At 40.8% G+C, this 24,046-nt stretch overlaps 1 protein-coding gene across 1 annotated transcript; it reads right to left on the bottom strand.

Moving 5' to 3' along the window:
• Positions 1–3,740: 3,740 nt before the first annotated feature.
• Positions 3,741–10,661, bottom strand: LOC142052060 (interstitial collagenase-like). Its single transcript, XM_075081901.1, has 10 exons — positions 10,499–10,661; positions 10,106–10,350; positions 9,482–9,630; positions 9,255–9,386; positions 8,240–8,401; positions 7,431–7,650; positions 6,204–6,337; positions 5,511–5,670; positions 4,281–4,384; positions 3,741–4,078 (listed from the first exon to the last, which is right to left on the bottom strand). The coding sequence occupies exons 1-10, from the start codon at positions 10,601–10,603 to the stop codon at positions 3,978–3,980; spliced, it is 1,512 nt and encodes a 503-aa protein (XP_074938002.1). The 5' UTR covers positions 10,604–10,661; the 3' UTR covers positions 3,741–3,977.
• Between the last annotated feature and the right edge of the window lie 13,385 nt (positions 10,662–24,046).

A 24,046-nucleotide genomic window follows, 5' to 3' on the forward strand; every position in this document is an offset into this window, starting at 1 on the left:
ACACACTCATTCTCCTTCCCAAAAAACAATATATGACTGCCGCTGCTAGTGGGACTAAACCAGTCTTCCAGCCGAGTAGCAAGTGCTCGTGACTGAACTTTAGGATATCCAGAACTGGAGCCCCTGGCTTTGCTGTAGCATTTAGAAGTGCCCAGTACATGTAACTGAAGTGCCAGGAGAGCAGGTGTTCTCCAGATTCTTTTTGTTTCTTGTGCTTCTGACATTTTTGTGATAGTATGTACTGTTACAAGACCGCACAGCTAATACTCCATAAGGGGCCTATTAAACTGCCAGTGAAGTCATTAAGACTTTTTGCCTCAGTTTTCATGTGCAAGAGATTAGGTCTGGGACAACTGTTGTGCAGTCAAGAATTTCAGACGTAACTGGGTTTTCTTTGTGTATCTGTATTTTTGCATGCCCAGTCTCAGACTCCAGGGAAAGTTCATATTCATAGAGGATGAGTACTTGAAATTTTGTTTATGAACAAATTTCCCCTGCTGGTATCCAAGAGGTCTTTAATTCCAGCAATCACTTATGAGTTATAACAAAATCATGGTTACAAGAAATCTTCTCTTGTCCACTAAGTGTAGACAGGCAGCTCCAGCACTCATGTTTCCAAACCCGTCTGGTTTTCGTATTATTATACCACTTGCCAGGAATTTCATTGCTTTTCCCAAACCAAGTGTTCTTTTGTTCCTAAAGTTTAAGACATTAATAAAGCAGAAGTACAAATGGAAAATCCATGTTTAACACATCTCACCAATCCCCTTGTCCAGGTGAAATACATGCTGTCTTCTATTTATGGTCCAGGTTAGACCAAAACACAGGACACTTTCTAGATTCTCCTTCACAGTCAAGCAAACATCATTCATTTTTCAGATACTGGTATTTTAAGCTAATTAATATCTGGAGGTGGGGCGAGTATTTTACTTTAGCTGTTTCCTTGAAATCATAACTAAAAAACAGTACCAGCCTTACGTACGAGAAATAAGCTAATATAATAGCCAAGGTGAGTCATCATAAACATCGTCAATGTTCTGCTTTGCCATTGCTGAAATGTTCATTTTGGTTCCTCTTTAATCATTTTCAGGTGTCAGCCAAAAACCAGAGTCTAAAGGCCTGATTTCTGAAGGTAGACTTCTGTGGTGGGTTGACCCTGGCTGGATGAGAGGTGCCCACCAAAGCTGCTCTATCACTCTCCCTCCTCAGCTGGACAGGGTAGAGAAAATATAATGAAAGGCTCATGAGTTGAGATAAGGGCAAAACAGACTTGACTTGGAGAAATTAGTTTAATTTATTAACAATCAAATCAGAGTAGGGTAATGAGAAATAAAACCAAATCTTAAAACATCTTTCCCTGATCCTTCTCTTCTTCCCAGACTTAACTTCACTCCCAATTTCCTCTACCTCCTCCCTCTCAGCACCGCAGGGGGACGGGGAATGAGGGTTGTGGTCAGTTCATCACATGTGTCTGCCGCTCCTTCCTCCTCAGGGGGGGGAGGACTTCTTACACTCTTCTCCTGCTCCAGTGTGGGGTCCCTCCCACAGGAGACAGTCCTACATTAATTTCTCCAGTGTGGGTCCTTCCCACGGGCTGTAGTTCTTCATGAACTGCTCCAGCGTGAGTCTCTTCCACAGGGTGCAGTCCTTCAGGAACAGGCTGCTCCAGAGCAGGTCCCCCATGGGGTCACAAGTTCTGCCAACAAACCTGCTCCAGCCTGGGCTCCTCTCTCCATGGGTCCACAGCTCCTGCCAGGAACCTGCTTCAGCATGGCCTTCTCATGGGGTCACAGCCTCCTTCAGGCATCCACCTGCTCTGGCGTGGGGTCCTCCATGGGCTGCAGGGGGACAGCCTGCCTCACCATGGTCTTCACGAGAGGCTGCAGGGGAATCTCTGCTCCGGCACCTGGAGCACCTCCTCCCCCTCCTTCTTCACTGGCCTTGGTGTCTGCAGAGTTGTTCCTCTCACATATTCTCACTCTTCTCTCTGGCTGCAGTTGCACCTGTTTTTTGTTTGGGTTCCCACCCCTGCCCACCCACTTCTTAAATCTCTTATCCCAGAGGTTCTACCACTAAGCTGATGGGCTCAGCCTTAGCCAGCAGAGGGTCCCTCTTGAAGCTGGCTGGCATTGGTCCTCTTGGATACAGGGGAATCTTATAAAAGCTTCTTACAGAAGCCACCCCTCTAGCCCCCCCACTACCAAAATCTTGCCACGCAAACAAAATACACTGTCATAATCAAGAAGGTATCTAGTTAGGATATCAAAGTGTGTAGGCACTTTTAAAATCAAAGGGAATTAACTCCATTACTTATGTACAAGCAGTACTCACAAGCACCCTGCCTAACCCTGGAGGCATCTAAAGTCCTTGCACTGAAGTTTATTCTGGACAGGCTGTTTACACAGCACAAGCTATTGAGAAAGATATTGGGAGATGTTGGGGCAACACCAGTTTTCCTGTGTCTCTGCCCTGCCCGGACTGCTGCCAGGTGAGCTCACCCACTTGTCAGTCCATGACGTCACCACGGAGTACCACTGCCCTTGAGGCAATGCTGAACTGTTCAGTCCCTACTTGAATTTTAAGTCCTGCTGAGATTCATGGCTTAATTTCTCACCTAGGTTGGTTTTAGGCCTTGCTTTAGTGGTGGTCAGTGCATATCTAGCATGGCACAAAGCATGCATGAACGAGCAGAAAATGGCAGATGAGGTTTTCCAAGATCAGACATGGCAGCCTCTCAGCTGCCTGTCCTTGTTCTTGCCTGCTAGCACAGTGGGTCTGTGTGTATACTGGGAGACACATGGCTTCCTCTGGCCCTGATGGATGGTGTGATAGGGGTTACTAGGTGTTTTGACCAGACGTCTGAGGGATCTGCCCTGTGCAGAAGACCAAGAGTAAATCTCACCTCTGCCTAATGGGGTTTGAGCTGTGGTAAATGGAAGACTGTCCTCATCAGCCATTCCTATCCCTTGCTGCCTTTGCCAATTCTGCTAGAGAAAGAGGAATAGCAATAAGGAGTCAACTTCCTTGTACAATCACATCATCACTCAAGGGATGTTTAGGTCACTGAGCTATTGCCCTATAAGGGGAACCCAAACAGGGTGGGTGGAGGAAGGGCACATGCTTTTATCAGTGTCTCTAACAAAAGAGACCACTCTTCCTCTGGAAGATTCACGTCTGGTAGCTACATGAAAATCCTGGGATTTTTTCTTTGTTTGGGTGGTTTGCTCTGGAAAGTGATTCTTGTCAGTGGTTTCTTGACCAGCATTGCAAATTGGACCATCAGGTCTGACTCCATTCCCATGGGACATGGTCCCAGCCCAGCAGGGGTAATCCACTGACTCCCTGGGACCCCATGACCATAACTCTATCACTTCCCACCCTTCCTGTGTACTGCCTCCATCCCTATACTGGACACCTGCTCTTCTCTCCAGTCTCTCATGTCCTGCTGTACCAACGACTCTGCCCGCAAAAAACACCCACACCCACCATTGTGTAGGATCTCCTCCTACCTCTTCCTTCTCCCCCCACATTGTTCCTGAGTATCTTTGTTTCCCTCCTCTGTCTCCCAGGTCCTATTGCCTGTCAAAACTGCCCACCAACTTCTACTTCTCTTTAACTTTCCCCATATGGACACTGAGCCCTGCTAAAAATGGCGGTGGGGTCCTGGTGCCATTCAGGCTTGTGTGTGGTTATATCAGATGCCTTGTCTCCAGTGGACCGAACCAGAACACAAAATGCTGCTGTACTCAAGGAAAATACTTTATTACTGAAAAACAAGTTTGTTAATAAATAGTTGGAAACAAAATAAATTAAAACTGTACATTAAGTTTTACATTTTAAGGCTTTAAATTAGAATTATCAAAGGCCATCATTTCAGACTCAGATGCACAGTAACAGCTGAATGATATTGTTTATAACCAAGAATATGAAGAAACATTTCTGGTACAAATACAGCCCTGCACCATTACTTAGTATTTCTAGCAATTAAACCAGCTGTTGCTCTTCATTTTACGGATGAGTTTCTTGTTCTTGATGTCAACCTCGTACTGGTTTGATCCATGGAAAAAGTAGAAATGTCCTGGAATTGGAAGGACAAAATATTGGCAAAATAATATTTCCCTTTTGTACAGCTATTGATATATACTTGTTATTTTCTTGGGAGATTTTTTACAAAATCAGAACAAACATTTCATATTTATATATGTATTTGAAACATACACTATTTTGACTTCAGTTTGTGGTCTTTTGTTTTGTTTTTATTTACATTTTAATTTATTTACCATTTTTCTGAAGGGCAGCATCAACCATGTGGCCAATTCCTTGGAAGTCAGCTGCTATTTTTCTTGGATATCCCCTTTCCATTGATTGGGTATTTTCATTGAAACTAAATAAAGAAATTGCATGAAAACAAGAAAAAAAGCATGTGATGTTCAGTGTTGAAACCAGGTGGAATTTTTACCAAATAAGCCTACTCTCAGCTGAAAATCCAGTAACTGCGAGCATCTGTGATCTCATAGAACTGCATAAATCCTGGCTGTGTGAATATTTACATCTTTAGTGGCCTATGCAAGGCTGTTTCAGATCATCAAACTAAATAATTCACTTCCATTCCCTGAGATTGATAATAAGGCTGGATGGGGTTTATACTGAGCAATAAACTTAAATAATTATTCAAACTGAATATTTTAATTTTACAGCATCCAATCTATGAAGTGACCATGTGAGTGCAATGTAGACTTCTGGTGTAATAATACCCTTTCAAGATAATATTACAGATTAATTGTTAGGGCTAATGTTGCTTAACTGAACTGTTTCTTAAAAAGTAAATATTTTAATCTCCTTCCATAACCTTCTTGATAGATTTGTCATTTTTACATTTCACTTCTTCCGCTTAATACCTACTGAATGGATACATGACATGATGACAGTCTACTCACATTATCTTTTTATACTAAGTTCATGGAATACTCTTTTATTAATAATAATATAATTTTATAATAGTATATTAATATTAATATTGTCAACTTTATATTATAAAATAATGAATATTAATAATATTGTTTATTAATATTATTATATCAATATACTAATCATAGAATCATTAAGGCTGGAAAAGACCCTTAAGATCGAGTCCAACCACCAACCTATCACTGCCAAGTCCACCACTAAACCATATCCTCAAGCACCACATCTACCCTTCTTTTAAATACCTCCAGGGGTGGAGACTCAACCACCTCCCTGGGCAGCCTGTTCCAATGTCTGACAACCCTTTCGGTGAATAAAAATAAACAAAGCTCATTTGTCTGTTAATCACAGACTGGTAAGAGTAAATGGAAGTTGTCTTTATCTCAGGTATTACAGATTTTGTTCTCTGAAAAGGCATGAGTAACTGACTCTGAGTTTCAGCTTAATACTGGCTGAGAAGGCTGATAATATTCAAATACTAATATAACTTGACATTTTAAAAGTTATTTTTATTATCTGTTGTACAAAAGAGGAATAAACCTTACCTCCAGTACTTGTTGCCTACAAAGAAATAGATTTTACTGGTAATTTGATCATGAACAGCTGCATCGATTTTCGTGACACTGGTGGGGAGGCCTAGGTTCTGAATAGGTTTGGGGAAGCCCGGCTCTATGCTGTAGCCACTGACAGCCCAGTACTGGTTGCCTGCAGGAAAATCAGAAAAAGTTATTAGGGATTCCTGAGGAGACTGAGCTCCTTTTCATCAAAGCCCCACAGCTTTCTATGTAGTAAATGCCACAAAATAGCACAAATCCCCAGCTGAGACTATGACCAGGAACACCTAAGTTTGAGTATTTCCTAATTTGAATATTTCAGTGCTGTTGAACTTTCCACTTTTTGTAGTCATTATAGTATTATATACTCAATAGTTAAAACTCAACATATTTTCTAGGTGTGCCTGACACCTTTAAAAATGTATTTAAATAATCTAATGTAGACAATTTTGTCTCAGCTATGACCTGCTTTCTCACCAACAAAAAAAGAGCAATATCATATTGTACAGGGCTTTTGTGAAGCAGCATTAGTTAATGACAGTAACAGCATTTTAAAAATGAAAATGGATTTAAATATTAAGAATATCTTCTATTAGTATTAGTATATTATTACTTCCATTTTTATTAACTAACATTAGCAGTACTACTATAACTGATGGACTGATGGAAATGTAAGAGAAATACCTTTAAAAAATATCACTCGATCCTTCTTGTCAACCTCATAAGCAGCATCAAAACCAGCTGCCAGTGACGGCCAGAACGAGGAGATGGTGTCATGCTCAATGCTTGAGAAGTATGGACTTTTGCGCCAGACATAGCTGATAGAAATGAAAACAGCAGTGTTTCATTGTCTGTATTTCACGTGGAGATCAGTAGCCCAGAAAAGTACTTTAAACCCTACTGTCTGTGTGCTGGAGCCAGTCTGCCCTATGAGGTAGAGATATCACCCCTTTTGGGATGTAGTGCTTCACATTGCCCTGCTCTCTCATAGACATTTAGCCTTTACTACTGGTTGCTCTGAGGTCATAGAATGGCTGAGGTTGGAAGGGACATCTGGAGAGCACCTTGTCCAACCCCTTGGCTCAAGCAGGGGCACCTAGAGCTGGTGGCCATGTAGACTTCTCCACTGGCACCCTGATAGCTAGCCCAAGACAACATGTGATGTCTGTGGTAGTGCTGACAGTTGAAGCTTTCTTTTCACCATGTCCTGTGCAGGTAGGCACAGCTGCGTTCTTAATTTCAGCTTGGTTACAATTTCAGCTTGGTTTTAAGCTACGATTCTTGATCATGTGTTTTAGAAAGGAAATCAGTCACATCATCAAAGGAAATTTGTCTAATCAAAACACAACTACCAACCCAAGCAGTGGGTGAAACCCTGGCCCTGACATGCTGTTCTCCCTCACCAAAGTGGATGTACCCAGCCAACAACCCGCTGCAGTGCCCAGTGTCAGAAAGTGCCCCAAAAGTGGACACCTGTAACAGCAGGGGCTCCCTACAGACAGTACTGGGCAGTGGTCCAGTGGAAACTCCTAGATCAGAGTGCTACTTAAAGTCACCAGTGACATTTTCTACAGCTTCCTGAACCCACACGTAGGATGGTGTGATAAGGATGGTGAAGTATGTGTAGCAGCTACAGGCTGAGGCGTGAAACTGTGATTATTCAGCCTTGCACAATTTTAACAGACGTGGGTGAGGATGTATGATGGCTTAAAACATTTTACTCACCTGTCAGTAAACCATGTTACTCACCCAGCATAGCTGGGCTAGTAAAATTTTGCAAAGTTGTCTTAATACTTTCAGAAAGAGATATCTTCCTTTGTAACCAAGGGAAGATAAATTCCTTGAACTGAACTTTATGGCTTGCCTTTATAAGTCCCACAAAAAAGTGTTGCTAGAAATGAAAGCACTTACCTGCCTTTGAAGAACAGTATTTCCCCACGGAGAGTGGTGATAGCATCAAAAGTTAAATGAGGGTCACAGTCTTCTGGTCTTGTGGGGGTTTGGGAGGGTGTCATTTCTGTTGATTCTTCCCGGGGTGACATTTCAGTTGGCGCTTCTGCAGGTGTGATTTCGGTTGGTTCTTGTGGGGGAGGAGCTTTCGTTGGAAGTGCAGGAGGTTCCCTGGGGGATCCTTTGGGAAATAGGTAAGTGTAGAATAAAGGTGAATTAGAGTGTTTCATGTTGTAGAGCCTCAGGATGCACCATGTGGAGCCAAATGCAGAGGTTTCTTAAGGTTAAAACTCAACTGGTAAATTAATGCCAGGGAAAGTTCCTGGGCAATTTAACTTGGCTGTCTGTGCTGCTAACTGCTAAAATGGTCTCTGGCATTGTTTTGCCTTGACAAGCTGTTTGTCTCTCAAACGGTATGTGCTTAGGAGTTAATGTATAGCAAACACCATTTCCAAAGGCAGTTGTGCATGTGACCACCATTTTGTGGAAGGCAGGAGTGTTTAATACTACAGATGTAGGCTGTTCCTCTGGTATCATTGGAGAAAGACTCTTAGACCTTTTGAATTACTGGCATGGATACAGCCCACATATTCCATTTTGGAGATGTAGACTCTTAGCCACAAATGAACCAAGAGATTTGCCCCAAGATAATACCAGGCAATGAAACCTCAGTATCCTTGCAGTAGACATTTCAGTACATTTTAGCTGTCGGGTAAAATTCATTATAAATGCTTATCCATCATCCACCAAAAATGATGCTTCTTGCTTACCATAGAGGGCCTGAATGCCATCAACATCATCTTGAGGAAGCCTGTAGTCCCTTGTATCCCTGGCCATATATATAGGATACATCAAAGCGCCAAAGACATTGGAATGACCGAGACCTAGTGAGTGGCCCAACTCATGAGCAGCAACAAGAAATAAGTTGTATCCTAAAAAAAAGTTCATCACAAAGAACAAACACTAAATAAATTTTCTTGCATGTCAGTGGGATACGGGTACTATCCTCTCATGCATGATAATATTTATAGTCTTAATAAAACAACAAAATCTAACTATGTCTGAAGTAAGAGGTTCTCTGGCATCTTGGAGAAGAAATGAGTTTCAAATTATAAACATTTCTTTCTTGCAGCATAACTAATCTGGGGACAGTTTTTGCTCAGGTTACAGAAATTTGCCTGCCAACAAAGAATCAAAGTTTCTCTAATGTTAGTTACAACTGAAAACTGGTGAGAACATTTTAGTCATGGTCAGCTTTTGGGAATCATAAATGACATTGAATTCACTTTGTAACTACCTCACAAAGACCAGTAACATGTAGCATCATCCCTGGACATGGCTAGAAACCAGAACACTTGACTGTTATATTTAACTGTATTTACCAACAAACTCAAGATTTTTTTTCCTTTGCAGAAGTTAAAGATTTGCAAAAAAAAAAAAAAAAAAAAAAAAGGGAGAGATCCATATATTACAGCTTTTAAGGTCATTACCTGAGGGTGAAAATTCCCTGCCTTACAATGTCATGATTACCCAATATTGCTGTTTCATGCTAATCTCATTTCCTTCACTGGAGCTGTAATAGCAGTCTGCACATTAACTTCAGGTGACTGTCATAACTTCAGCCCAGGTAAAAAATATGCAGAATCATTTTACTAAATTACACTGAGATTTTACATATCTGTAAGCACTAGAACTACTGCCGTGGGCTCTGTGACTTTACAGTGTCTTCAAGCAACACTGTCTAATAAAAAACAGGCAACACAATATATATTTAAGGTTACCTACCACTATTAGTTGTAAATTTGGTCCAGTTTTCATCTTCGTCAAAGTGGGCATCTCCTCCGAGCCCACTGCCAGGGGGGTAGGCATGAGCCAGAGTCCCTCCTGGACCATCAAAGGAATAGAAGTCACTATGAACTAAAAAGAAAAGGAAAAAAAAGTTATGCTTTTCTTCACCTCTGTAAGAAAAAGTGACAAATACTTATCATTCCTAGGCAAGGGAGTCCCCTTACATCCAGCTGCAAAGGAGATCATTATATCTGCTTGACCACTGTAGAGCCTGGTGAATCTCAAAGGGGTGACACTGCTCCAGAGCTGGAAGGCTTTTGCAATTGCTTCCTCTACATCAGCTTGTAGCATGTCTGGAGTGTAGTTCAAAATCCTGTGAAATAAGGAGAAAGGAATTAAAAGCAACCAGATCACATGTGGCTGGGGCACATAGTCTCAAGGACAAATATTTTAATTCGTGGTTATTATTATTTATGTATCTTGAGTTGTTTATTTTCAAATTATTTGCTTCCATAACAGAGGAAGTTTGCACAGTTTTATTTCACATCTTTCAGAAATCCTAACAAATATATACTCTCAGTTGTATCCCTTCTATCCACTGAGTATATTATTTAGTTGGCTGTTAACTAACTAATGTAAACTCCTATTTTGGTATTTTCATCACTGTTTGGAAGCCTAAAACAGAGGATATGAATAGTCCCCACATTGATCATCCTTTCATCCTGAGTGGGGCTTTTATATGGAAAAATACAGGAATGAATAGTAAAGAACCTGTTGGCATTATTTCTGCCTAGCATTCACAAAGCTTCCCAGTGGTGTACAGAGAATCATGCTTTAATATATGTTACCGATATGTCACATCTTCTTTCTTCCACCTAGGGCTCTGTGGGAAGGTGCTGTAAGAACGGACATCTGGTATTCCACATCTAGGCTGCTTCATCATGTCCAGTGTCTTACGATTCAGCTCCCCAGTCACCTCTAGTCCAAAGAACGACTGCATTTCTCGGATTTTGTCAGTCATGCGATTAAGGTTCTTTGATTTAAAGAGAGAATTTTTCTCTTCTTTAAAATCATAGAAGTTTTCCAGATATTTCTGATGGGGAAGAAAAAGCAACAGTTTAGAACATAAACATTTCTTTTCAAATGCAACGAGTTGTTAATAAAATATCCTAAATCACTACTGCACCACTACCTTCATTTTCTCAATAAATAATTTCTTAAGTTCTGTCTGTAGTCCTTACCTTAGCAAATTGCATGTCGCCTTTTTCATTTTCTGGAATCACTGGGAAAGCAGAGGAACATGCAACATATAGTAACACAAGGAAAAGAAGGATCTTTGTCTTCATCTTTGCCTCCCTGTCGTATCAGCCCTTGCTAGAAGACCTCTCAATCTCTTCTTCTTCTGTCTAAGGCTCACCGGTGTTTCTCTATTTATATCAGTTGTATGTTTGCTAAAGTCAATAACTGCATGACTCAGTTTATAACATCCTCTAATTTCCCACAGAAACACAGAAAACAAATTTGGTTTTAGAAGCAAGTTAACACATGACAGTTTACCTTGCCCAAAACCCCCTGATTTCACAATCATATTATTGGACAGTATTTTTTTTTTCTTCATTCATAAGCTGGACCAGTATTTTAAACTTACAAGCATCTAAATCTATAATTGTTCACCCAGATAAAAATCACCCCATTTTTCAGAGGTGCTAAAGGGACCTGGCTCTTTGTGAGGGATGGAAGTCTGTAAATCCTTGTGGTATGTGATAAGAGACCTCCAGAAACTGCCCCTCAGTTTTCTCAGTGTAGCACCCATGCAGGACCTCAGCATGTCAGGGATTAACCCCTTCCTTTAGTCCATCTTGTCCCAGATAATTTTAGTGACATAGCTGATTATACAAGTGACTCATCTCTTCTCTTGAACCTGATAACCCAGCATGGTTACAGAACCATCACCTGTGCTGCTACGTGGCCCATGTAATCACAGATTTATGTCTGCATCCCTTTGTTCTCCCATACTTGTCCCAGGCAACCCCCACAACAGAATGTAAAAGTCTCATCAGAGCACCCCAGATCATACATCCTGGTCTACATAGCCTATCAGCCAAGGGCATTTTCATAGCTAATGAGATGGCAGGAATTGCTCTAGAGTTCAACAGGCACCTTGGAGGTGTGGAGGTCTTCAGAGGAACACTTTAATACATGTCTCCAAAGTCAGATGGAAGATGATGAGGGTTTGAGCTGTAGATTCCAAGTTCCCCAATTTGCCAAAGTCCTACTTTCGGTTCCTATGTCCTTTTCTGAGTGTGGTGCATTGCATTTTACGCAGGAGTTGCAGAACCACTGTCACACAGTTCCTTCTTTCTTGCCTGTCACTTCTGAGACATCCATCTTTTGAAGCACAGTTCTCCTGTGTTGACTTAGTGCCCAGATGTGTTTGAAAGGAGAAATATGAGCTAAAAATAAACTACTTCTTTTTGAAGATGAGAAAAAGAAGTAAAAGAAACCACTTTTCCAGTGAGAGCAAACATATTGGAAACTTCAAAAAAAACAACCCTAGAGCCACAGCAGCTGAGCTTTGCAGTCTGCAAGGTGGCCTGGTGTAAAGGTATGGCCTCCTTCCAAAGGAAACTGGAGTTGAACTGGAGTAGGGTCACACTGCATGCATGACCCAGGTCAGAGCCCAGGTCCCTGAACCACTGAGTTAAGTGGCACAGATGTTTACGTCTAAGGCTGCAGTCCAATGAGGATGGCTTTGCCAATAGCTCACTGCTGCTGTAAGGGGGTGCTTCTGCTCCTCCCGTCCTGGCCAGCATGCCTGCTGTTTCCCTGTGCCCTTCTGATATTGTGTGCCCTCAGTGAACCACTTCAGGGGGCTGAAGCTATGGGAAAGCAGCCCAGAAAAATAACCCCAATGCTACCAATGACAGTTTTCTGCTTGGGTTAGCAACCGGGTCCCTAAGGGGTGAGAAGAGCACCTGAGCCAGCAGGAAGGAGGGGTGGGATATCACAGATGGGAACGGAGTTGCAGGGAGGCAGCCAGGCATGAGGCTGGGATGTTATGGCATCTCATTTTGGCAGCAGCAAGGTAAAAGATTAACTCTGCTGGTCATGGAACAGCACCCGAAACCACATTTGTAAAGTATGGTGCCTGCATTTCCCCAAAGAAATTCAGGCACAAAGCGGGACATTTTAAATACTGTGTTTGTATCTCTGCACCTAGCAGCAGCAGTTAGCACATGGCACTTACCCTCTTTGCTTTCAGCTAAATGTTTTGAAAACATGCTTGCTGTGTCCAGGCAATCTGGGGTGAAGAAGTCTGAGTGGCAAGATGCAGTACAAGCAGTTGGCAAACATTTTAGCAAGCCCTTTTTAATGTTTAGGAAGCTATTATTTCTCACTGATTTTTGCATGGCTGCCGATAGGCATGATAAAGCTGCTTCATAGCTGTTGGCTTCACTTTCCAGAGTCTGTTGCCTGCGTGTTCAAGCTGACATTTATGGAGTGGCTGGAGAGGCTGGGTGGGGAGAGTGGGGTCTTGCCGTGTGAATGTGTTTGGCAGCACAAGTGGGGAAAATTCACAGCTGAGGCAGCCTGCATGGCTCTGAATGGGTGAGCAAGTGTTCTTTTTCCTTGCATGTGGATCCAGGAGAGGACTTTTCTTCTTGTACTGACCCCAAAGCCATCAGCAATTTTTAGGGTTCAAACTAATACAGGTATTCAGACCTTGGTTTAGGCATTCCAGGATGCAAACAGGAACAGTGTTGTGGCTTTAATCAGAGGTTTAACATCCTTGAAAACTACCTTGTCAGTGGACATGGTGAAGAACTATTGGCAAAGACACAGCTCTGATCTAAATGGGATGAGCTGAACTGATGAGACGACCTCAAATGGCACTTTTGCCTTACCTATAGGTCTACTGGTTCATGAGTTTTGCTTCAAGGGTGCCCAGAAACACTTAATTCTTGATAAGGCTGAGCAAGTCAGGTGCCTGTTTCATGCCTTGGTCACATAGGTAACCCCAACAAGATGCTGATCTTCTCATCTGCCCCGGGAAGTTGCTCCCCTCCGTGTCCCAAGTCACTGTTGCCGTCCAGCTGAGTTGGAGACCCCACAGGCTGCAGTGGTGTCCCTTGCCTGCTTATACAGCAGTAAAGCAGCCAGGATGGATTCAGGAATATTGCTCATTTCTTCCCTCAGCTCATCGGCACTCAGACTCATACGTCCCATATCACCAGTGAGTGCCTTAATCACCACACTCAGGGACAAGAGCGGGTGCTTTCCCAGGAAGACCCCTGCAGCAGAACAGAGCATTTGACTGAAAGCCTGCCAACATCCAGTCTAATACTCCTCCACCACAGAACTGTTTGTCCTCTGACAGTGTAATTTGTACTATCCTGTTGGGTCTAGCCCAAGTGCCAGACTTTTTAGCAGATTTGTCAAAGTTCTAGCTGGGAATTTTGCCATTTTGTATTTTTACATGATTGAAATTCCATCCAGAAATGTCATATCAGTTCTGTTTGGCAGTTTGGACTTACAGAAAGAAGTGGAAGGATACTTAACATAGTAATATAAACAATTGTCTTTAACTATATAAACTGCAAATTAGGTCAAAGGAAGTTTGAACTAACTAAACATACACACACTATGATTTCACCTCCAAAATTTATAGAAGGATCTGTAGACTTTTTTCCCCACCTCCTCTTTGTTCATACTGTTTCTAAACTGTCCCCCTCTGACCTGCCTGTGCCAAAGAAGTAGGATGGATTTTGAAGGTCTTGGACATACCAGACACGGTGGAAGCTGGTGGTTTTTTCCACTTGAATGGGATTGGGAGCTAAATTCATACAAGCAGGTTCTGGGACCTGAGGAATAATAACTGAACAGAAAAAGACACAAGCCCTTTACATCATTATACAGGCCAGTCTTTGCTAGGTAACAGCTAGATAATAGCAAAGAAGTCGCTGGGTAGGTAGGCAAGTAGAAAATTTGCCACATGGAAAAAAAGTAGGTCTGCTATTAAAAGACTCAGGGAAAACCGGGAATATTTACTGAAATTTAAACACTTTCAATCTATGTCTGCAGGACAGTATTTTGAGAGTATTGAAACTGAGCCTGAAATAGGTATTGACTTGAATTCCAAAATTTTGCCTATACATGCATATACTTCCATTCATCAGTGGGATCTCTTTATCCTAATTTTATAATATAGACCTGCTGTTAATAATTATGTTAGTCACTTTTCTGCTTCATCTGAGTATTTTGTCCAGGTTCCATGGCATGTAGAGATAACCTCAATGGCTGATTTTAATTAAACTGGTATTCAGATCTTTTTTTTTCATGTCTGTATCCTCTCCTTGAGTATTATCAACAATAACAAAGCTGAAATAACTTCCACAGTTGTGTTTAGTGCATAAACAAGTTTCATAAGTTGCATATCATTTCCTTTCAGCCATGTCTGACGTAGTAGTTTCTTATGAAGGCATGGTCACAAAGCGATTGCAGTCCGTTGGTGTTTTATCATCCATCGGTGAACAAGAGATAAGCAAGAATCCAATGCCCAAGAATTTTGAGGTCTGCAGCAATGAGACTGGAATATAAAACTTTGAAATTTTGGCACTCTACAGATGTCCTCTTATTTCATAAGCGGCAATACATCGGGGCCATACTCTGAATTTAGACACAGCCCTGAGCAATGGGTGAGGCAGGAAGCACTGTGGTTGTGAGACACAATTAATTCACTGTTTCCTCTTTAGCATCCTGGCCCCTACTAGATTCAGACTATGCCACTGTCCCAGCATATCAAACCACTGAAGAAACTGAAATGTGGTCACGATCCCAACTCTCCTTCTGAAGGGGAATTCGGTCAGTAAAATATTGTGTCCCTCTCTCCTCCCATGCACAGACTTTAATGGCCAAGGACCTAAAGCTGTGTGATTTTTATTCTGTTATAAAGAGTATCAACAAACTTCCACATCTGTGGGTTGGTAGTTAAGGGGATGGTCGTTTTGCCTCAGGAAGATTTTCTGTAGTTTCTTGGTTTTGTAGGACAGAAAGCAAGTCCACAGAAAACGTTTTCCCATGTGTAGCTGGTCATCCCATCTCTTAACAACTGTTTAAGCATTTGACTTAGATGTTTCCATGAGCGATGTTGCTAATATAAGTTAATGTTATAGGAACTTGATTACATTGCTCTGGACTGAGTATTAGGAAGAGATAGGGAGATTTGCCATTTAAAGTCTCCAAACTTTTCTGGAATTCCTTTTAGTGTGGGTTGGAAAAAGCTTACAGCTTTGATAATTTGACATGGAAGCCCTGACTGAGATAATCAGTCAAGATGTTATAACTACATGAAACTCAAGATGCATCCTTAAGAAGCCTGCGTTCTTGGATTCTTTTGGACATGAGCAGGGAAGCACTCTAGGAAATCGTCTGTCATCCTGCTGTTATATGTAGTGGTTATAATTTGAAAATTTAGGCAATCAGCTACTGGCAGTCTTGGTCTTCAGTTCATGTTGTATATTTTAATGTTGGAATCTCATACAATATCTGCTGTCTTTCATGTGTGCTTCTTAAGCAGAAAGTCTGCTGGATACAAATGTCTTGTGATAGTTGCAACAGGTTTATTTATTTAGGTACAGAGACTAGAACAACCATTTAAAATTTTGAGTAATGAACTTGGCCAGCAATTGGTGCAGTCTTAAGCTCTGTGTGGCAGGCATCCATTTTTTGAAAGAGACCTGAATATTAATAAACTTGGAATTCTTTGACCTCTTCATATTTCCTTGACCCTTTTTTCATCTGGATATGATCACCACTTTTTATAGTGGTGTACAATGATCCTTAAATAGCTGCCAGTAGACCATGAGTACTGAAAATGAATTTTACCTTCATTACTTATCATCTTTAGCTGGAGATCTACATCATTTGTGCAATCAATGACTTCTTTTACTTTGAAGAATTTATGTTAGAAAGTATATAGTATTCTAACTCTCCCCCTGTAAAAACATATATGTGTGCCAACCAGATGGATTGGAGACTTTTGGGAGTTATTGGTATGCATGTAACAGCCACGCAGTTCTGTATCTTGCCCTCCCTGTTCACACCTCATGCATTGGCCCTGCCTTCTGAGATAGTCCTTTGCCAAAGAGAGCTGGAGGCACTAGGGAAACACACAAGACAGTGGAAGGCACCATGATTTGGTTCAAAATTTCTGGTGCTTCCACCAGAAATACATATTTTTCAAATGGTCCATACTTCTGAATGAAATGGCTTATTTCCTTTCAGATGGTGCAAAAATCACATAGAGAAAGTATTTCCTGTGGAGCTGCTCCCCTGCTCAGAAGTGCTGACAGCCATCTTAAAGCCCTGTCTGGTCCAAGCAGCCCTGCACTCACAAATGTTTCACTTAGCAGAAGGATGTCTTTGAACAAAGTGATGAAGAAGGAAATCTTTAGTTGTCTCCACAGGCAGCCAAGGGTATAATTTATCAGCTTTGTAATAATTTTGGCAATTAAATGGTTTTAGAGATCTACATGAAGCCACAGGCCGTAGGGTGATTGCCATACATAAACAGGGTAGCCAAAAGAACTGAATATTTGTTCTATGTCTAAAAGAAGGAAAATATTTATTTATTTTAAACTCTTGATTAAAAAAAAAAAAAGCTGGTCAATTTTTCAAATCACTTCTTTAAAGATGCTCACTGCATGTAGGTGATACCATTGCCCATTTGTGGCAATGCTAAGCTAAAAGGAAACAATCAGCTTTTCATATCTCTTTTAAACCTGAATACCAAAGAAAATACTTATTTTAAATACCAATTCAAATAATCAAACACCACAGTTAACACATCAAACTGCCTTGGAACACAATTCCAAAAATGTTTATTGACTAAACGAAAGGATGAATTTTAATAAATACTGCAAATATTGAATTCAGGATCTATTTAATTTATATAAAAATTGCTTTGAGCATATATTCTTGTAGTTAATAGAGAACCACCTGTGATCTCAGGAATGCAGACTCAGGCCAAAGCAAAGAGATGAAAAGACCTTATTAATATGCCACTTTCTGGCAGCGGCTTTCTCCAGCTCACCACTAGTTCCCTGCACAGACATTACTGTCCTCTCAGAATATCTTGCTGATATATTCAAATAAATTCATGTTACCTCACCCAAAAGAAGTTGGATTATTAAACCTTTGTAACTTTAATTGTTTAACCAAACTCAAGTGATCTGAGTGGAGCATGTCAGGGAGGCATCAGCTTTGCTGTGGAGCAGAGGGAGAGACTGGTGAGCAGCAATTTCTCCAGCTGGCACTGCTGATGAGGGTGCAAAAGCCAAGCTCGTATGTGCAGTCATGAGCAAGGACAGGGATTAGGTTTCAGATGTTAAATGAAATTATTTTTTCATGGTCACAAAGTTCTCAAGGAATAGGACTCATGTGACTTAGTTGGAAATTACTATCCAGTGGCCTCTAGCTAACTAAAAGAGCACAAGGCAGGCTCATCAGGATGTTGCTTCATTGTAGTTTTGTAAGACTTGATCGCAGCCTTTTCCCTCCAAAATCCCTTAGGCTAATGCTTCACATGCTAAAGACCCAGTAAACTGCTCCCAGAGCTATGAGAAGTAGTTGAGGTGAATATGAACAGAAGGAAGTGCTGTGGGTTGTCATGAAGTTTGAGGAATGATGTAATAGGCAGCTGCGTAATTCATAACTGATTTTTCCCTAGATCATGCGTTTACAAGCCACACAAAGCCTGTCAATGCATCTCCTCTGTCCTTACTATAAACACCTCATCATAAAACCATTATAATCTCTAGATCATGCATGAACTTCTTGCAGTGGAAGACACTTCATCCAGTGCACCATGTACTCTCTCGGTAGCTATGTAGGACAAACTAAGGGAGACTTACACAATGCCTTTCCAAGATGAGCTGGGAACTAAATCGCATGGCTGTGCTGTATATCAAAAACCACAGCATCAACACAGACAAAATTATGGCACATCATGATCTCCCTCCCAGTCACTAATCTATCTACTGTCCACAGGTCAAAATTTGGTTTTTCTTTTCCTTTCAGATATAACGAGGGAATATTTTATTTCCCCAGGGAAATTTTAGTTAGCCTTACCTGCCTTTTAGTAATAGCTTCTCAGCCCCACATATGTCAATTATCTTTTCCTACAGAGATGATTACTTGATACACCTGTAATTTGACTCTAAATAAATTATTTCATATTGTATTTGATTCTGAAGCCATCTGCTTCTCTTTCACACCCAAAGAAAAGCTTGTTGGCATGAAAATTTATCTAATATTATAGCTTCTTTTATCTATGCTATTTACCAAATGGATACCTACAACATAAAAAATAGAAATCAGATTCAGTTTAATTAGTATTAAAAATATTAAAAGGCCACAGGGAATAGGCTGTGATTTTTTAACATATTTTGCATATTTTTTTATATTTTAGTGTTTCTTGAAATGGTCATTGATCTTTGGTCTTGCACAATAGAATACAGGGTTACAATTGCCTCAGGTGACACAGGAATATCCTTTCCAACACTGATCTTCTCAAAGGAGTTACACTGTGTGGAATTTGTCTTTGCAGCATCCAAATGTTATTCTCTTAGATCCAAGATGCTGTGTAAAATGGATCATTAGTTCATTCTTCTAACATCCGTGCAATATATTCTCTCCTCGTACTATCTGAGAATGCAAATAATATTTGTGAAGCAATTAAAAATGCAACAAAATAGAGGTATTTTCATTCTATTCACACTATATGGAAGAAGAATAAAGTGAAAATTTTTGTTGTTGTCCAGGTATTATTGTTAGTTGAAGACATGCAGAGAGCAGGATCATTTAAACGCTTGATTTCTTTCTATTTTCCATCTGAAAAACTTCATCCTTTTGACATGCCAAAATCCTGCAAGAAACAGGTGTATCTTCCTTTATATTCTGGAAAAAATGTAAAGGTGAGGAAAAAATGATTCATTCAAAGAACAGTTCATCTCAATGCATCTGAAACCAACTTCTAATAAAACATCTAGCAATTCTTTTAATGGTTTATTTCTTCTGAAAACAGACATTTTGTATGTTTTTTCCTGAGTCCTGCAAAGAAAGGACTTCTTTTCTCCTTTGATGACTATTTGAGAAGATATTCACATGTTATCGCAGGGTAAAATTAAGAAAAGTTTAACTGACATGAAAAACTGTTCATTTTATGTGAAGTGACTGAGAATCTGGTCTGAATTCCCTTTAGTGTTAATAGGAATTTCACAGGTGGAAGAGTCAAAAAATTCCCCTGAGTTTTATTGTTGCAATAATGGCTCAAACATGATTCAATTTTAATAAAAATCATAGTTGGGCAGATAATGAAACAAATTGGTACCCACCTGAGAAATTCCATGTAATATGTATATATGTATGTATAATACATATATATGCAGTATATGTTAAAAGTAATCATAAAAGACTGTTAAATTGTTAAGAGAGAATTTTTTATTATTTCTCAAACATACTATACTTGGCAACTCTTTGTTTTTCTTTCCTCCACCAAGAATGTTTTTTTTGCCTTTAGAAAATATACTAGTCAAATACAGTCAAAATTTCCCGGATTATATTTTAGGTGTTCCAAGCTTCTACGCCACTTATTACCTCATATATTTAGGCTGCCCAAAGCTGACAAATAAAGGGAAAGAGCTTATTGCAACAAATTTTTAAACCACATTAAATACAGTGGTCATTGAGTCCCAAGAGCACTGAAAAGATTCAAGGTTACTTCTTCTCCTGAACTTGGCAAGTTTGGATTTCTGGTTTTACACATATTATTTCTTTTTTATGAAAACAACCTATAAGGCATGAAGTTCTATTATGTATATATTTTTTGTAAAACAGATTTTGCATTTAACAGGAAAAAATAATTTTTTTTCTTAAACACAGTATATAAAAGAGTACCTAATATTCAGGTAAGTGCACAGAAATGGAAAGACGTAGCTGTTAATCTTACAGTGGTGCCACAGATGGTACACTCATCCATTCACGCTGTTTGCCTATGAATCTACCTCATATATAGAGCAATGCAGTGACTATAAACACAGGCATTATGATGAAAAAATAAAATTCAAAGCTGAGATGCTTCTCTCTCACAGGCTGTCTTTCCTGCACATGGGATGGGGCAACCCCCAGTATCAATGAAGGGATTGAGAGCAGGAGAAGGACTTGGGGGTACTGGTGGATGAAAAGCCGGACATGAGCTGGCAATGTACACTCCCAACCCAGAAGACCAACCGTATCGGGGCTGCATCAAAAGAAGCATGGCCAGCAGGTCGAGGGAGGTGATTCTGCCCCTCTACTCCGCTCTGCTCAGACCCACCTGCAGTGCTGCGTCCAGCTCTGGAGCCCTCAACGGAAGAAGGACATGGACCTATTGGAGCGGGTCCAGAGGAGGGCGACAAAAATTACCCTAGGGCTGGAGCACCTCTGCTATGAGGACAGGCTGAGAGAGTTGGGGTTGTTCAGCCTGGAGAAGAGAAGGCTCTGGGGACACCTTATTGAGGCCTTTCAGTACTTAAAGGGGCTTATAAAAAGATGGAGAACAAATTTTTAACAGGGTCTGTTGTGACAGGACAAGGGGTAATGGTTTTAAATTAAGAGAGGGTAGATTTAAACTGGATATAAGGAAGAATTTTTCTACAATGAGGGTGGTGAAGCACTGGAACAAGTTGCCCAGAGTTGTGGTAGATGTGCCATCCCTGGGAAGGTTCAAGGTTAGGTTGCATGGGGCTCTGAGCAACCTGATCAAGTTGAAGATGCCCCTGCTCACTGCAGGGGGGGTTGAACTAGATGACTTTTAAAAGTCCTTTCCAACCCAAACTATTCTATGGTTCTATGATTAGTCAGAGCTTCTCAGATTGTGGGAGAGGACAGTCGCAGAAGATGCTCGCTGTATGACCCTCTTTTTGTACTGCTTTCCATCAGAATCTATGGGACACTGGAGTTGGAGCATGAGGAGAGACAGGTCTTGCTCTCATTAAGTGTGGCAGCTTTTATTCTCCTACCAAGAATCTTCCTTCCTCCCTCTTTACTCATTAACTTTTGAAGTTCTTGCCTTTTCATACTATTCTTACCTCCAGATCTCTATTTTGTGAGGAGGTTAAATATGCTTTCCTTTGGACTATTCAGACTCACTCAGAGAAGGTCTCTGGAGAACTACGTGATACATTGCCTTACTGGTACATCATCCTGGTATCAAGGGATCATAACACAGATGAATAACCACTCACACACACAAAAAGATTGAAACACAGTTCTAACTAAAACAAAATAAAAGCAGCCATCTTTGACAAAAACTACTTTGTAACTTCCAGACTGAAATAATCACATCCATCAGAGCAGGGGGAGGCCAACACTCAAAGCAATACTTGTGATTTCATCTTTCACAGCTGATGAGGAAACATCTGTGTGAGGAACACAATCTGTATGCCCAAAGGCAGAGAGAGAGCATGGAGAGCTGGACAACTACAGCAGTTGCTTATATACCTTGACTTGTCCTGTCTGCCCTAAACCTTTCTTAAATATTAATAAGATTACTGAAGGCACAGTTGGCCTTGGAGAGGACATAATTTATAGGTAAAGGGATTAGAGGAAGGAGATTCCTCCACTGCACTAGCAGATCCTGAAGGAAGGAGGACATGAATGGAGGTCTTTGTACATGCAAATTGCTTTAGAGGACTGGAAAAAATCATAACATCCATGCCCTTCGTTAGTTCTGAAACCCCAGCATATTAAGGATGGGGTTCACTTAAACTACTTCTGTCTGTGTAAAGTCAGGGGTCCAGTTTGTTACTAGTGTAGCTCCCATTAGTTTCAAGGTTGTGTAAGAGGCATCTGTGGAACATAATTCACTCAAACTGCCTGAAATAACTCCCATAGGATAGGCTGAAACAACTTTTAGAAAGTTTCCTCTGTTTCTCCATTGACCATAAAATGAGTTTTATAACAGTGAGATAAATCCTTCCACAAGACATACATTCAACATTTTGGTGCAGCTGTACAAATAATACTGTATTTTTCCTTTTAGTAAAAAAAGATAGTGCCAAAAACAGCTGGCTGTCATGTTAACTACTGAACCATTAGCACAGAGAATGGCAAACATGGACAATAATATCTTCTGCTCACAAGCAATTTATAGGAGACTCAATCTGGTCGATTAAAGACAACAGTGTTTGTTATCAGTACAAGAAGGATAATGAAAAGAAAAGGCAAAACCATCATGTTTGCTGTTAAATAAAGAATAATGGGAAAGTGCAACAGGATTCTCATCATCCTATAGCATCTTTTCCCAGTGGCAATAAAACAAAAATATTTAGTTAATTTCTCTGGAGAGTTTTCTAGAAAAAAATCTCAAGTGCAACCATTTTTACCATACTCCAGTTGTGGAATTAAGCAGAATGTGCCAATATATTTCAATTCCTCCCAACAGGCGTTTCAGGAAAGGAACGTTTAACCTAGATTTTATTGCTTGAAAATTATTTTGACTCAGTAATCCATATCAGTCTTCTTGAAGCTAATTCCTTCTTAAAAGCATTAAAATGATGCATGACTCAGGTGCTTAAAATTTATTTAGTGGAGTGAGTCCATTATTAGTATCTGCTTGAGGCTCTGTTCTTGAGTAAAGACTACTGGAAATTATTTGCATTTTGCTGCAACAGTCACGTACCCACTTCCACACCTGGCAGAACTATTCTGATGGAGACTGAAAAAATGCCCAGAAGACACAGGTCTACGGGAATGAGGAAACACAAGTAGGACGGGAATATTCTGAAAATCTTGTGTGCTTTAAGGAAGGCCTAGGCACTGATTCTTCCCAAACAGTAGCTAAGGCCAATACTTGTTTGAAGAATTTCCTTGAGAGAATACATCCAATGACAGAGTTGAATGTATTGCCTTGAGTCTGAGGCATGTCTACATCTAAATAATGACATTGTTACCAATGCAGGTGAGGCAGCACAGGCCTTACTACAGAAATCTACACTGTGTGTCGTGTAGGTAAACTATGCACCCACAGGGAGAGGGTGATGTCAGCCTCCTGGTGTTACCTACCCAAGTAAATAAAAAGGATCACGTACTGGTACTGAAAAGCATGGTGCACCCCATGCCCTCCCACAGCCAAGGTTTCTTGCCCTCCCTGCTCCAAAACGGGCACCTTTGATCGATACTCTCAAGTGGGGTAGCTAGAAGTGCACAGAGGCATTGCCTGCAGGGTGCTAACTGGCACTGGGAATGGGCTGAAAGTTGAATAGCACAGTCAGTCACCCACCACTGCTGAAGCCCTGTCCCTATCAGCTTAGCAGTATAGGTGTAGTCTCTACTGTCACAGGTAGTATTTCCCCTGCAAGCCATAGTAGCTGCCAGAGCTGGGAGCCCAATGAAGTCAGAAGAAGGTTTCTTCCGTCCTTTCCCCAGTGCCATGCTGGAGGCCATGCAGCTTGGTCCCCATGCCAGAAGGAGAACCTGGCCACCCAGTGGCTGCCACCCATATGTGGTCTCACTGCACTTGGCAGAGACACCACCATCCTCCTCTTCTCCCCAAGCCCTGCCAGAACACAGGAGATAGACCTAGAAGCTGGGTTTGAGTTTGCTGATGTCTCACTTTGGAATATTTTAGTGGAGGATTTGGGTACCTTTTTATTTACCTGACACCTCTGCAGAAGAAATATCAATCCTAAAGACAACTGATGTAACAAACACAGGTAAAAGCTGCCATTTACCTATTCGTAAATATGAAT

This window comes from Phalacrocorax aristotelis, chromosome 1 (assembly GCF_949628215.1).
Source record: "Phalacrocorax aristotelis chromosome 1, bGulAri2.1, whole genome shotgun sequence".
Lineage (NCBI taxonomy): Eukaryota > Metazoa > Chordata > Aves > Suliformes > Phalacrocoracidae > Phalacrocorax > Phalacrocorax aristotelis.

Coding starts and splice junctions, on each gene's coding strand:
- LOC142052060 (XM_075081901.1), bottom strand. CDS start 10,603: ATGAAGACAAAGATCCTTCTTTTCCTTGTGTTACTATATGTTGCATGT. Junction 8,402..9,254: donor CAAATTTACAACTAATAGTG/GTAGGTAACCTT, acceptor ACTTTTTTTTAG/GATACAACTTATTTCTTGTT. Junction 5,671..6,203: donor TCGAGTGATATTTTTTAAAG/GTATTTCTCTTA, acceptor ATTTTCCTGCAG/GCAACCAGTACTGGGCTGTC.